The sequence below is a fragment of the Mchenga conophoros genome, linkage group LG7, assembly GCF_057382185.1.
Source record: "Mchenga conophoros isolate Kocher_MC1m ecotype Shallow Benthic linkage group LG7, M_conophoros_male_GT1.1, whole genome shotgun sequence".
Lineage (NCBI taxonomy): Eukaryota > Metazoa > Chordata > Actinopteri > Cichliformes > Cichlidae > Mchenga > Mchenga conophoros.
The window spans coordinates 54994349-55009768 of record NC_140532.1 but is presented as its reverse complement, the minus strand read 5'-3'; the positions used below and the strand labels follow the sequence as shown (position 1 = coordinate 55009768).

Below are 15420 nucleotides of genomic sequence, written 5' to 3'. Positions count from 1 at the left end.
AAGCCAAATGTGCCAAATATGAATTTATGTTGCTTTGTGACTATTCTATTCTATTCAGCTCTATACTTCACTTCCTGTTCCCTAATGCCCTGTTCCCTAACACACACACACACACACACACACACACACACATATATATATATATATATATATATATATATATATATATATGGAGAACTGACCACTGACCAGAGAGGTTTAAGATTACACCCATCACCGGGTCACGCTTCGGTAACAAGCCCACATTGTTAGAGCCCACATTTAATTTTAGTGATGGAAAATAATAATATCTTTTTATCCAAAATATCAAAGCAAATAGTTTAATACAAAATACAATGGAGTGCAGTTTTATTACAGTTTAAATGCATTATGTGACACATCTGCTTAGATACTCAGTTGAAAAACATAATTATGTTTAAGGATAAATTATAAAATATCAAATAATAACTGGCATTTACAGAATTTCTGATCCAGTTAGCATCACATTCAATAAACAAATAAGCACGTTATTACCAACTATCCTAATCTTGAGTGGAAGAATAGTAGAATGTTTAAATAGAAATATTATAATGATTATTGTGCTTACATGTCAAACGCTAGTTTATTTTTGCAGCAGAACTGTAACAAAAGGCAATAAAAAATGGTCTATAAGCACATTTTATAAAACATTTTCTTCAAGAAACAATTATGTCCCCCCCCCCCCCCCCCCCCCCCCCATTTCGGCTGAAGAGTAAATATACCCTGTTCTCTAAATTAACCACGTGCCTAAAGGTGAGGCAGGGGGTTGTTTGAACAGTAAGTGGTGTTTCATCAGGTCCCCATTACTGTGATAGCATTATGCATAATTCACGTGGGGCTTTAAAGGACCCCTGGAGTCACAGCATGGCCTCTTGGGAGTTATGAAGGCTCGTTTTCTGCAGAGTCAAAAATTATACAATGTTGGTATGATGGAGATAGAGAGAGAGAGACTAGGAAGCAGAAAGGAAGAGAGGGAGATGGACCGTGGCCAATGATCAGCAAGCAGAATAGCTAAAGTAGAGAGATAGAAGAGATTTCATAAAGGCTACTCATCACAGGCCGATAATGCGACCATGTCACCGAGGACGATCGGAGAAATAAAGCCGGATATGAAGCAAGAGGTGATGAAGAGCCGCCAGGTGGTTTAGACCATCTATTCATTTTATTCATTAGTCCGGGTCATTTGATGGAAGCGCCGGCGGGGAGAACGGGTTATCGGGAAGCTTTAGATCATAGCCTGAAACACATTTTGTCCTCAATATGAAGTCGAAGTCCAAAATCCGCCAATAGCGGGAGCTTGGGAACAAAACCGAATTCGTAGGTCGCATGTTTTAAATAATTATCTACATCTCACGTTTTCCCTCCCTTGATGTTCTCGAACGGAGGTGTGTGGAGAACAGAGCGATTCGACCCTGCAGCCGATGCCCGGAGAAAAAAGCAGCCTGTGTGCAGGCAGCTGTGGACAACAGGAAGGTGGTACCCACGAGTCGGTGTTTATTATCTGGGATCTGACTCCGGAGGCACGTCGCTGAGGTATGGGCTGCGCTCCCAGTATCCACGTCTCTCAGAGCGGGGTGATCTACTGCCGAGACTCAGACGAATCCAACTCCCCCCACCAGACCACCACCATCTCTCAGGGCAACGCAACCACGCTCCACGGGCTCTTCATCAAGACCGATGCGGCCGAGACCATCCCTTCCGTCATCACCTACCAGAGTCGGCACTCGCGCAACAACTCGTGCCGGGATCGCAAGGAGAACAGCGGAGGGCACATCCGCATCGAGGCCGAGACGCAGACCAGCCACACCAGCGTCAAGGTACAGTGGCTGTGACAGAACCGAACATGGGTGTGCTGGCATATGGTCACCGCATCAGCAGAGTCGTGAGTGAAAAGCGCACTTGCGAGAGGGCCATTGTTGTTGTTGTTTGTTAGTTGATGAGGCCCAAACCTGTGGGTCCGGGATTAGAAATCTGGCTGCAGTTCATTCAATCCCTCCTCATTAATTCGCCCTGTGTCAAGCCATGCCTGCAGCCAGCCATGTGTGTAACAATGATGATAATTGAATGTATGACATATGACAGTGGCCTTACTAAAGGATCTGGTGTAGGCAGGGTGTTATGCTGCATAATTGCATTTTAATGCACAAAATGTGTTAATCTTAAGAATGAGCTTACACGTTGACTGAGGACTCTGTAGCAGTGTGTAACACAGTAAGAAGATAAGGGCATTTTAAGTTTCTATTGAAGAGTACCTGCAGAAGATGGACCATATTTGTGTTTAGTATTTCTTTATAACACGTGTTTGCACCACACTCCACTTCATTGCATCCACAGGAGAGTTATAATTGCTCATAAATGCGTTACTAAGCACTTATACATGATTACATATGTACTCTGCAGTGTGTTATGAAACCATGTTCTATATAAGTACTACAGAGTTTTAAAGGCAAGAGTTACCAGAAGTTTTTACTTTACAAAAAAACCCAAACTCGGGTCTAGCTTTCCCTGAAATCCCCACTTAGCGTGTTTCTCGCCATCAGCCATCTCTTGTAGTCTAAATCTGTGCTATAAGAAAAGCTTGTTTGCAGGCTTTTGTTTATTATCTCTGAGTACAGCCCCAAAGCTCCAGGCAGAGGTTCCCGGAAGCAGACAAAGACGTGAAATGAGCAACTGTACATGCAGTGGGTCAGTACTTCAGCAACAAAATGCAAAGTGTGTTTCAGATTGCCTAAAGTCAGAGGATCAGCTCAGATTTGATAACTTTGGTTTATATCCTTTATATCAACCCCATTTATGACACTGTTTGCTTTAAGATGTGTAAAAACCTATTAATCTAATAAATTAAGTCATTATGAAGAGGATTATTATTTGAGTCATCGTGGAAAAAAGAATTAATTGCTATTAATTTAATGTAATAATCTGTAATGCAGGAGTCAAGCTTTCGGAAACAGCCACATTTTTGTGGATAAGTACATTAAATGTATTTCAAAGTTTTCAGAGAACACGTTTTTTAAAAATAAACACTATTTTTTATACTGAAAAAAATGGTAAGCGGCTCACTTAATCAACATATTGCAGATATTTAAAACGTTGATAACCACGTGAAAACTGAGACAAAACTGAGCACAGCGCTGCTCTGCTCTGCTTAGCAGTTTTCAAATCTTTTCATGAAGTTCGTGTGCTTTTTACTTGATGAAGGATTTCTCTCATGAGGAAGCATGTGAACAGATACTTCTTCATATTTATGATCAAACCCCAGAGGATATAACTGTGTTTTGCTAAGAAGTAGTCTAGCAGATGATCGTGTCATCAGACTCTGAGAATACATTAACCCATTCAGGCCTGGATGAGATTCAGAGACTTTTATCTCTGAGGCTAGCATGGTTCCAGTTGTTTTTGATTGTTCATATTAAAAAGCTTTTAAATTGTCCTTATTTCACATTTGTGGATAGTCTTTAACACTTTTCATTCATTTTTCCTGATATTTGTCTTGTCTGCTCCTAATATGGAAGAAATTTGGCACGCGTGAAACGACAAGACATCGATATGACATGAGTCATTCCCACGAATGAAAACATTTAGTCACCTTAACCTAGACTTCTTGCCAGGAGCTGGAATTATAGCAAACAGTTTGGTAACATTTAGGTTCAGCAGTTGAGTACTTTTTATAGATTTGTGTCATGAGTTAAGTGTAGCTCAGACAGTGTGTGTGTGTCCTGGTTTGTCAGCAGTTCCTTACCGCTCTCTCTCAGTACCCCCCTCCATGACTGAGACAGGATCAATGATGCCATTTATTATTAAAGCCATCTGCCTTACCCTGCAGGATCTTGATCATCTGACACAGTGTTGATCACACTCCTGTGTGTGTGTGTGTGTGTGTGTGTGTGTGTGTGTGTGTGTGTGTGTGTGTGTGTGTGTGTGTGTGTGTGTGTGTGCATGTTTATATACACCAGTCATTTGTTTACCCCTCTGGTCAGTACATCAGGAGTGTGAACAGTCACATGTAAAGAACCGGTACTGGTTTCCCCACAGGGCTTTATGCCAAGGCGCTGATTTAAAAAAGGAATACACCAACAAAAGCATGAATTGGCAGATTCTCACAATCAACCAGACACATTTTGTTTAGAACACAGGCTGTATTTAAAAGATGGAAGTAATTTTTGTGACGTGACCCACTGGTTCCTGGAGTCTGCAACTCCTCTTTGTTGGTGCTGATGGTTTCCAAGGTCACAAGGGACCATATTCAGACCATAGGGTGAAGTGCAAAATTATCAGCTTATGCTAGCAAACTTGGTTAGCAAGGTGCATCTGCATTACACAGACTCACATTTCTGCTTATACTGCAGAGAAACAAACTTAAATACCGGAATCCCAGTCTTTGTTTCAGACAGCACGCATGTTATTTGTTAGATAATTTCATTGAAAATGCTCAAATCAGCGCAAACACTCTAAAGACGGCTAGTTCACTAGTACGTTATGGTTGTCAGTGTTGCTCATGCAAATGTCAACTTGCATAGTAGCAGATGCTAACACATTTGGTGTTGTTTCGGCACCTAGTTTAGTTTCGGTAACCCAGTGTTAGAGGCTGGGTTAGAGACACAAATGTACAAATAAGTTTGTCTTTACTAGCATTTAATAACACTTCAGGGTAGGGGAATAGAGATTGTCAGATGACAGAGAGGGAGTGTGCCGCATCAGTTGGAAAAGATGAGACGTTCTGAAGAAAACTGCAGAAAATCCCACGTACCTCAAGCACTGCATTTCTGCAGGTTGATGTCACAGTTGGCATCCGCAATGACCAACACAACAATCATAACCACAACTATAGAGACTTTAATTAGAGGACATGAGCCATAGCAGATACGATCTGCCCATATTAGCACTCCTGTTAAAAAAGAGGCCATGCCTCTAACTCTAGGCCTTAATTGTTAATTATATATTATTTAATGAATTCTATATTGTTGGAGCAAATCGGCTTTAGAGGCCAAAAACCTTTGTACCAGGCTATGCATTATTTACATGTTATAACGTGATAGTCCCTGGGGATTGACTCATATTTAACAAGTCCAACGTGGATTAAACATGCAAAAATTCAGCAATGATAAAGTTCTGTGTTCTTAAAAAATAAAATAAACCAGACCAAACCCAGTTAACACAATTCTTATAAATTCATGCCAGTTTGTAGAAGGTCTATTTTAAGTTTTTTCTTTGGCAAACAAAAGTGAGATCAGGATTGGAACAGAATGTTGCTGCTGGTAATACATAAAGTTGTAGGTCAGCAACAAACAGACCAGTGCTATGATGAGAAGATACACCATATAATTTGTGAAGATGCAATTTATTCTGCAAAGTCAGCATATCTAATAAACAGACAAAACACATAATAACCAAGAAAATGTTTATCATATAAATTGTGAGACTGGATCCATTATACTTTGTTTCATTGGCTTTCCAGATTGTAATTTTGATTTACACATGACAACTGTGCAAGTATGCACACCAAACCAAAGCTAAGCATACACAAACCTCACGTCCTTTGTAATGCATCAAAACCAAAGCAAGAGCCCTACAAGCATTAGAGTCCCTCCTCCTCTCTAATTACTCTTTAACTCAGATTATTGATTTCATTTAAACACATCAGTGATGTCTTGCATAACAGTAAGAAGTAACAATGTAACAATTTATTTTGCTATTAAGGAGAACTCGTACATCCACTGCAAGCTCTGTGTTCTCTTTTTATTTTAGGTATGAGCCTGTTTTTCACACTAAAAAACAACTTTTTTTTGCCATAAATATAAGATTAAAAACATAAAAATATATAATATAATATATATATAAAATATAATATTAAAAACATTCAAATGAGCTTTTTGTTTGGATGGGGGGTGGGAAACCTATGTCAGTGTTTTACACAGCACTGATGCAGCAGTGAATTTTTTAGCTGTTTGTAAGGATGACAGCACTGAACAAGTGAATCGTAAAGTCACAGATGGGAAAGGCCCATGGACATCTTAATGCAGAGGTTCAAGAAGAAGAATTCAACAGAAGCCTGCATTAGAGCTGGGCGATATGAGATTTTTTCATATCACGATATGTTTTTTTCATTTCAGGCGATAACGATATCTATCACGATATAAGCCAAATAACTATATTTGTAAGATTTAAATGTGCCGTTGCTCACAAGTAAAATGTGAAATAAGTTTCAAAATAGAACAAACGAAACAGACTAAATTGTCAATTCCACTTAGAAACAAAATATTAATTCTAAAAATAAATCTTAGTTTGTTTTACAGAAGAACAGACAAAACTGACTAACTTATGTCAATATCAAATAAACTGAGAACTAAAAGGAAATTCTCAATCTCTCCTTGTTGTATAGCTTAGCTTTTCAAACAGTTTTAACAGTTACTTTAGTCTGACAAAAGCCGAATGACGAATTAGCGCTTCCAGTCAGAGACTGTCCACGTCCACGCGTACACGGGTATTTTTGAAAACGGAGATTTTCCGTTTTCGTTTTAAAAAATAATCCCGTCCACACATAAAGGCAGAAATGAAGGAAAACGCTGCTATGAACATGCCAAAGCAGCAGGTGGCGCTAGATTCCTAACCGTGCAGAAATGTTGGCCAATCAGAAGTCTAGAAGCCTCGGTGGGAAAAAGTAAACAAAGCTGCGGCATAGAAGCAGAACCGAGTCGTATGTGTGGAGGGACAGTAACTGTGTGTATATGTAAGCATTTAAACACTGCAGAGAGTAAAATTAACAGTAACAGTATTGTAGAAATTCATTTCACCGAAACAATAATGTGGCGCAGTGTGATGCATGCACCAGTTTATTGTATTTCCAGACTTGCTTTTGGCACAATTTACAGTGCACGCTACTCTGTTTTTTGTCAGACTTGAAATAGCCGAAATACCTTCACACTACGGAACTTCTATGGCTCTTCCGTTCGACAATCTCTCCGGCATTGGAACCATCATCTGTTTTCTCTTCGGTCACGCTCGGTTGATTTTTCTAGTCGGCACACTCATTTCCTCCATTACCCGCTGGCTGCTTCCCAAACAAACACACGTGCGGCTTGGCACTTGTGCTGTACGTAACAAGTCACGCGACGTGACGCTGCGGCTGTGATTGGTTCGGCTCTGCGCTACTTAGTTTGGATTGGCTGTCGGCGAGGTCTATCGCGATAGCTTAATTTCTCTATCGAGTAAAAGTTATATCGCGATACATATCGTTATCGTTCTATCGCCCAGCTCTAGCCTGCATTACAAAGCAGGATTAGGGGCTTAGCGAGCCAACTTCAGTTTTAACCCTGGGTTTTCTGTGTTACCAAGGTGGGTTCATCGTCACAGTAACACGTTTAGCCTACTCGTGAAGAGGTTTTGCTTGAGATAAGAGATCATCGCATACAAAACCACTTCAAATTGGCCAGTCAGTTCTCTGGCACATAGTCTCACCATTCCTGAAGTTAGCCTACTTGCCAGTTCTTCTCATCTTTCCTTCGTTGATTTGAGTAGAATCACACAATAATACAGCACTTTTATTATACACATACAAACACACTAGCACAGCACTGCTGTGGCTGTCTTGCTCTGGGTCTGCACTATGTGATCAATCTCTTCATATTTTTCTAATATAGTTTTTCTTTATTTACAAAATATGCTGCTCTGCTGCAGTTAGACTTATCATGTTTGTAAGTGGTCATATGTAGTTATGTATTTGCATGCTCTTGTAGCTAGATTAGGTAACCCTAAGTTGATATATTGGGTTTCGTTTTCTAAGGTTTTACATGTCAGAATATAATAAAAATCATCTTAAATCTTATAGATACTAAATAATAGTCACAAAGTATTGTAGTGTCATTATTTATTTAACAAAAGCTGAGCCAAAATGTAGAAACTATGAAAACTAACTACACCCCGTGATTCATTTGCTTGTAGAACCACCTTTAGCAGAATAGCTTGAAGTAACTTGAAGTAGTTTTTCTCTGTATGACTTCATCAGTCTTTCATATCACCATGGAGGAATTTTGGCCAACTCTGATTTACAACATTGCTTCAGTTCATTGAGGTTTATGGACTTTCATTTATGCACAGCTTTCTTTTTTGATCAGGCTCAGCTCTAGATTCTGACTGGGCCATTGCAGCATTGTGATTCTTTTCTTTTCCAGTTATTCTGTTACAGATTTTCTGGTGTTTCTTGGGATAATTGTCCTATTGCACGAAGCCTTTTTGGCTGAGCTTTAGCTGTTGGAAAGATGGGCTCACATTTGACTCTAGAATGCCTCTAGAGGAGTTTATGGTCAACTCAATGACTGCAAGGTGCACGGGACCTGTGAATGCAAAACAAGCCCACACCATCATCATAATTAACACTGTTTGTGCTAATATGCTGTGTTTGGTTTTCACCAATCATGTGCTGCCATGTTATTTTTAAGAGGGAAGAGGCTTTCTTCTGGCAACCCTCCAAAACAAGCCATACTTGTCAAGTGTTTTTCTAATTGTACTGTCTGGCTTATTTGTACTGAACTTTAACATTTCACATGCTAACTGAGGCCTGTAGAGTCTGACATGTAGCTCTCAGGATTTCTGAGCATTGGGATCAATTTGCTGGTACATCCAGTCAGCGGATTATTAGGAACTTGAATGTGTTCCACTTGTGAAGAATCTTTCTTTGTCTAGAATCATGGACTTCAAATTGTTTGGAAATTACTTTTAATCCTTATCAGACTGATGGGCAGCATACATTCCTTTTTTAAGTTCATCGGTAATTTATCTTCTCCTTGGCACTGTGTTAACACACACCTGAATGCTTCAGGCCAGTAAACTACCTATACTTCTGTTTTTGTAGAGGAGCTCACCCTTGCTGATGATCAGTTAATCAAGTGCATTTAATTGCAAGATGAAGCAGTGAGGGTGTACTTAGCTTTTCTGTGTTATTTATTTAGTTTTTTTCTATGGTGACTGAGCAGTACCAGGAACAATCATGCTTAAATACTGAAATTGAGTTTCCCTCGCCAAATGGTAAACGACTGTATTTTTTACTCCACATAAAGTTGACTGAAAGCTCCTCCTGCTTGAGACCTACAGGATGATGCAGGACTTAGGTTGGGTTCCCAATCCACTCATGTAAGTTGGAGAGTAACACTACAATAGCAACCTCCTTAAGTCCCAGCATATAAATAGGAACAGAATAAACTAAACAGTTCGCAGTTACATTGCAGCTGAAACAGGGTGAATGTTGATACTGTTAATATTTACAGCTCCAGTCAAATTGGACTCCTCAGTCAACATGGCGTGAAAAGTGTTGGACTCAACCCGACTCAACCTTAAGGCAAATACCTAGATCGTTACATAGAGGCATACTGAGAAGCTTTGATTTTGACCGATTTCTTCAAATGCTGTTCTGTGTGGCAGCTCTTTGAGTGCCAACCTGCTTCCTAACAATGACTAGATTAACATGTAATGTTTAACTTATTCCCTGACATTAACTAATAACATTGACAATTCTAATAAAAATATCTTAGCATGTTTTCAAAATGCTAAATTATGCAAACCAAACATGATAAATCCAGAAACGTGATCAAGAGCTGTTATTCTCTACAGTTCTACAGTTTGCTGTTACTTGTAGGATGAACCTAACACCTAAAGGTAGCAGTCAAGAAGTTTGTTCAGACGACAGCTTTAAGCCACGTCAAAATATCAGACTCTCACTGAAAGCTTATCATTGACTTCATGCTGTGGACAGAAGTCTAACAGATAAGACAGAGGCCGACCTCAAGTCCATGTAGACATTCTAAGAAGGCCACTTCAGTGCAGATAAGGTGAGGCCTTGTTGCAAGGACTGTGATTCATGCAGACACCAAGGCCTGGTGTTAACAATGATGAGGAACCTAATTCGATAAGCGCCAAGTGTTTGGTATTTATCTGGCAATATACAAAATGAAAATCCAAAACATTTCTTTATTGGTTTCGATAAACTTGAAAGTGACATAATGCATAGAAGCAGAAAAAAAGATTTATCCCTGCTCTGAAGGACACAGTAACGTCATTCTGTATCACTTCTGATTTCTAAACAGTCTGACTTTCAACAAAAGAGCCACTCATAAGGTCGAATCTACACGAGAAATTCCCCCGCTTTGTCATTACTCAAAACAATTACACTCTGGCCCGTAAGCGTTTCTGTTCTCTAGCCATGCTGTAAACTAGCCAGTCATCTTCATAATCTAACATCAACAGAGAAAACACCTTCAAAGGACCACATCAAACATACACTAAGTTTGTTACGTTTATTGCATTCTGGGGAATAAACTGTTCAATTAAATGTGCTGCGAAATGTTTGATGGTCCTTCACAATGAAAGCAATGTTTGATCTGTATCATAACAATGTGTGTACAGTATATGCAATGACATTATATACCTGGCCTCAGGAAACAATTAAGGGGTTATTTATACAGCACCTTTCAAAGCCAACATTACAAAGTGCTTCACAAAAACAAAGACTGAAATTACTCCAAGATGAAGGCAGCTCCAACGTTCAGAAGTTTGTAATTAGTCGAAGATCTAAGTCATAGGCTTAATAACCGAAGCCATTTTTAAGGGGGGTGGGAAGGAAGGGCTGTGTGACGTGAAATATTAGGTTTGTGTGTTGTATGTTACTTTGTGGTATAATTAATTTAGCAAAATGTGTGAAAAAACAAAAATAAAACAAAAACCAATAAACCGTCCCTTTTCAGGGGATTTTTGTTTTGTTTTGTTTTCCATTTTTGCTTGGAAGAAAAGAGACTCAAATGATTATTCATATTAACTATTTGTATACTTATCTATCTACTGCTGAGTTGTTCTGAATTTTGTGAACACTGGTGTCATGTTTTAAAATGCCAAATCAAACACTATATACAGAACCACTGCATATTGACTGTCAACTGGAGAGTATAACATCACATTTTGGGGTGGCTGTAGCTCAGGAGGTGGAGCAGGTCATCTACTGATTGGAAGGTTGGTGGTTTGATCCCTGTCTCCCACTTGTCTGCATGCCAAATATCCTTGGGTAGTTAGTAAGCGCTTAAAAGCATAGGTGGGTGAATGTGGTATGTTGTGTAGAGCACTTTGAGTACTCCGGGAGAGTAGAAAAACGCTATATAAGAATCACTCAATGTACATTTTCATGAAAATCAAAAGAGATTGGATTTTTAAAAGCACATAAAAAATAATAGTCACTTTGTGTGTGACGATGTTTGTGCAAAGTGTTGTTCAGATTGGCTCGCCCATTAAGGAGGAGATAGGGTACATATACTACATGTACATATACAATTATAATAAGTTATACTCTGTAGTTTTTTGTTTGTTTGTTTTCCAGAGTTACAGATATCCTTGAAAGCTCACTTAAAACGTAACCAGCAATTCAGTACAGCAAAGTAGCTTATTTGTCCATTGTGATCATAGATACTAGCATACACTATATGGGCCACACGTCTTAATCTTTGAATTCATGTGTTTTTAGTCCCATTGCTACAGTAAGTCAAAGACCTGTCCGTGCAGTCTGCCTTTCAAAACATTTTGAAAGAATGGTTTGTTCTAAAGAGCTCGCTGAATTTGAGTGTGGTGCTATAATAGGATTCCACCATTGCAACAAATCAGTTTCTTCAAGTTCTTCAAGAAATCAAGTTTCTTCACTCCTAGATATCCTGCAATTAAGTGTAAATGGTATTTTGGAACCACAGCAACTGCCAAGTGTCAGAACACAGAAAGTTACAGAGCGAGGTCATTGAGTGACTGTTTAATATTGCTAATTTTTGCTATTACACTATTGTTTCCACTGTAATCGCCATAATAAGATGTTATGAAAATGTGATATGTGTTTAAATACTGTAGATCAATAAATCTTTAAACCCCTATTATTCATTTGTGTAATCAACAAACATTGTTTCTTAATTTCTTTACATCGCATGAGGTAGTGGGACATGCAGCATAATTTGGCAATTAATTATGGCCTGAATCAATAAACAGAAATGACTTGATTATTTTTTTTGTTAATTTGTGTTGTACTGTACGTTGTACAGCAGCAGCATCCTTTTACAGTGTTTAGCTCTGTTTACAAAGAACATATTACTGTAATTTAGTGTATTTTTGTGCCATTTTGTTAAAGTGTATCTTTGCAGTATATTTTGCGACTTGTTGCTGTAACAGTGTAGTGTGTAAAAGTAGATTATGATTTTTTTTAAAGGTTTTAACAGAGCAAAAGTTCTGTACAGGAGCTATACAAGAAGATTGTCCTAAAACGACCTGCCTGATTTCTGACAGCTGCTGGTAGTATGGGACATTTAATTAAAACCAATAATTTATTTTATCTTGTTCTTGAGAAAAGGCTTATATGGCTTGTTTCACAAACCTGGACATGACAACTGAATACTTTATAAAGAAGAGTGAAAAAACTTTTACCTTACCTTTCTGCCAGGACACTGGCTGCACGATATAATTCAACTTGTATTACAGCTGCATTACATTGAGACTGAGCTTAAATAAACATATTATGCTGTAGTTGCTTTTCAGTTCAGTGACTTTGAGAATCCTCTGTTCCCTCTCTGTCATTCTACATATCTGCTGGTGTTGGATTCAAACAAAAAACAGATGATACAAATTATGTTCTTTGAAAACAAATTTTGTCTCATGTCATGGTTAATGGGCCTCTTTTAATACTCCATAAAGCATTAGGTCAGTCAGTCTTTCAACCAAGTTTAATTTATAAGCCATCGGCATCAACTTCATTTATTTTTTTCATTTTCTGTTAGCTAGGTTGTTGGTTTTCAGCTGCTGTGGATATACAAGAAAGCTTTCATAGTCTCATTTATACCTGTTATTTTAACACGAAGAAGCATCTGTCTCTGCACTCGATCCAAAGTCTTCTTTCACTTACTTCCTCTTAATGTCTATTCGTGAGGACTCTGTCAGCTATTCTAAGAAGAGATGGTCCCCAATGATGGCTTTCCTTAACACTTCTTCCATCATCTTCTAACTAACTTAGCTGACTCATCCTTCTCCAAATTGATCTCTCAGCACTGGTTAACAGTCCCATTTCTACTGCCTTCCTTCCTGTTCTGTTTCACATCTGGCTGTATCGTCCTCAAGTAAAACAAAATTGCTCGTATACTCAAGAAACCAACACTCAAACCCAATTATATATTTTGAAACTGGGCTTCTTGTTGTCACTGAAGCACTAAACAATGACTCATTCCCCGCAGTCTTCTTATAACTACGTTTATGCTTTTAACACCGAGCCACCAGATGCTCTGAGTCTTTCCTACCAACTCTGTTGGGTCATTTCTTACTTGGTTGACCTTGTTTCTTTGTCCTGTTAGACCACACTATGTAGATAGTGATCCCTGCTCAGCTTTCCAGGAATGTCTTTGTGCTTAGACACAAACATCTCTGATGTAAGGACCACAAGTGTGAGACAACACAGTCCTGCATGTCTGCAATGTTAAGTTTAATCCACGTATTACTTTTTACAGGTGCTTTACAGTAACAGCGACTAGTTCTCTTCTTACTGTGAAGCAGAAAAATCACAAAGCACTTTGCACACCTGCTTTGCATTTGCTGGAAAATGACAGAACTTCACCAAGTTATTACTGAGAAAAAATTAAACATATTGTCTCCACTATATTACAATCAGGCATTCCATATATAACTCTGTCTCCCTCTCTCTCTTTCTGTGCACATGCTTTATTATTTTTTCAAGTTAGTAGTTTTGCTTTAGTTGAAAATGCACATGCTCTTGTGCATGAGTAAACTGTGGTACTTTGTCATTTGCAAGACAACATGGGACAATGGGTGTTTTTCTGTGTGTGCTTTTATGGGGGGGTTTTTTCAGCCTACGTGGCTCAGAGGTGAAACAGTGCTGGACTTTATACATATGAGGCTGAAAAGGTTCAGGGGCACTAAATGGAAATATGCAAAGATGGGTTAATGTGTGCCCAATAGACTGCATTTAAAAGAAAAGAGATAGAAGAATATGCAATGGATGTAGCATCCAGCCAGTGTGGAAGTGACCAACTCAGATGTAATGTAAAGACACAGTTATCTGTTGGTTGGTGCTGAGCAACAGACTAGAAAAACTAGAGTGTAAACTTCACACAGCAGCCTATGATATTAGTCAGAAATGCTAATTTTGCTGCATTTTAACATAGATGTTAAAACCTCAAGTGGCTATTTGACAAATTGTCATTTTTGCCACTTCCCCATTAGTTTCAGTTTTCAGTCCTGGAAGTCGCTGTTTGCTTTAATAAAATTAAGCTTCTTATATCTCAAGTGCTGTACCAGAAGTCTTGATGTTTGTGATAGTGGCTTCTTGAAATGTGGGCAGAAATATGTTCAGCTTCAAGCCTAAGCACCACTGACAAATAATGCTGTAATGATGGGTGGTTAAGTCATCGACTGCTGCCCGCCTCACTGCTTTAGTCATACAATTTGTATGACTGCGAGTAGAGTTTGTGTATAGCATGCGTTATTATGGCACTGGTGCTTCTTGTGGAATTAACAGACATCCTCCTCCCACTCTTTCTCCATCTCTCTCTCTGTTTACGTGTAGAAAGAGTACAAGCTTCTCTCCATGGGGAGGGGAATTTTAATACTGAGTGTTTAAAAGTCTGTGTTTATGAACACTTTAGCAGCAAAAGGCATTCAATAACAAGTTCCATTTTTAATGAGAAAAAAAGCCACTAATACAAAGAAATAAATAAATAACTGGGTATTGCACACATGTTGGCCACTATGATACAGTATGATATGGTGCACTGCTGACTCAATGTGTATTTTGAAGTGTGGTGTAAGCATGTGTGTGCATGCATATGCTCAAGAGATGCACATGTAGCTGAGTTGCTTATTCACATCAGAGTGACGCATGTGCTTAAGGAGCCTGCTGAAGCTGTCCAGACAAGCTGCAAAAACACACGCACACACATATAGAGCGCAGAATGTGATGCTCCTGCAGTGGGATTATCAGGTAAACCTGTGAGTTCAATCTGCGGCTGGTGGTTAATACCTTCTAAAGAAGTTTGTAGCGGGCAGCTCCATTCTGGATTGGTGTTGTGGCATGAAAATATGCGTGTCTGCAGCATAGAAGAGTCATCACAAAATCTGTAGTTAAGGCTCCAGACATACAGATATTTGTTGTAGATTTAAAAGGCTATTTGTTATCCTGTTTGACTTCACGCATCTGGCTTGTAAGAGGAAGTACTTGGCTTGTTGCACTGGGGACTGAACGTGGGTGGTAAGGAAGACGATTAAAGTTTGTGAAGTGCAGCGGGGGCAGACAGGTTGTGGAAGGAAAAGCAATATGCTAATATGCTGCTGGACATTAATGGTAAAATGGTAAGAAATATTCACAGCTTTTTGCTCTGTCTGTAT

At 38.9% G+C, this 15420-nt stretch overlaps 1 protein-coding gene across 2 annotated transcripts in view; it reads left to right on the top strand.

Annotated features, from left to right (window-relative positions):
• Positions 1-883: 883 nt before the first annotated feature.
• pde8b (phosphodiesterase 8B) overlaps positions 884-15420 on the top strand; it is a 46925-nt gene continuing 32388 nt past the window's right edge. Inside the window, exon 1 of one of the 2 annotated variants that reach the window (XM_085280244.1) lies at positions 884-1835. In XM_085280244.1, the coding sequence (XP_085136370.1) occupies positions 1554-1835 (282 nt within the window). In that variant the 5' untranslated portion in view covers positions 884-1553. Of the gene's footprint in view, positions 1836-14975; positions 15385-15420 lie in introns of those variants that run through there. The other variant, XM_085280245.1, reaches the window with a different exon arrangement.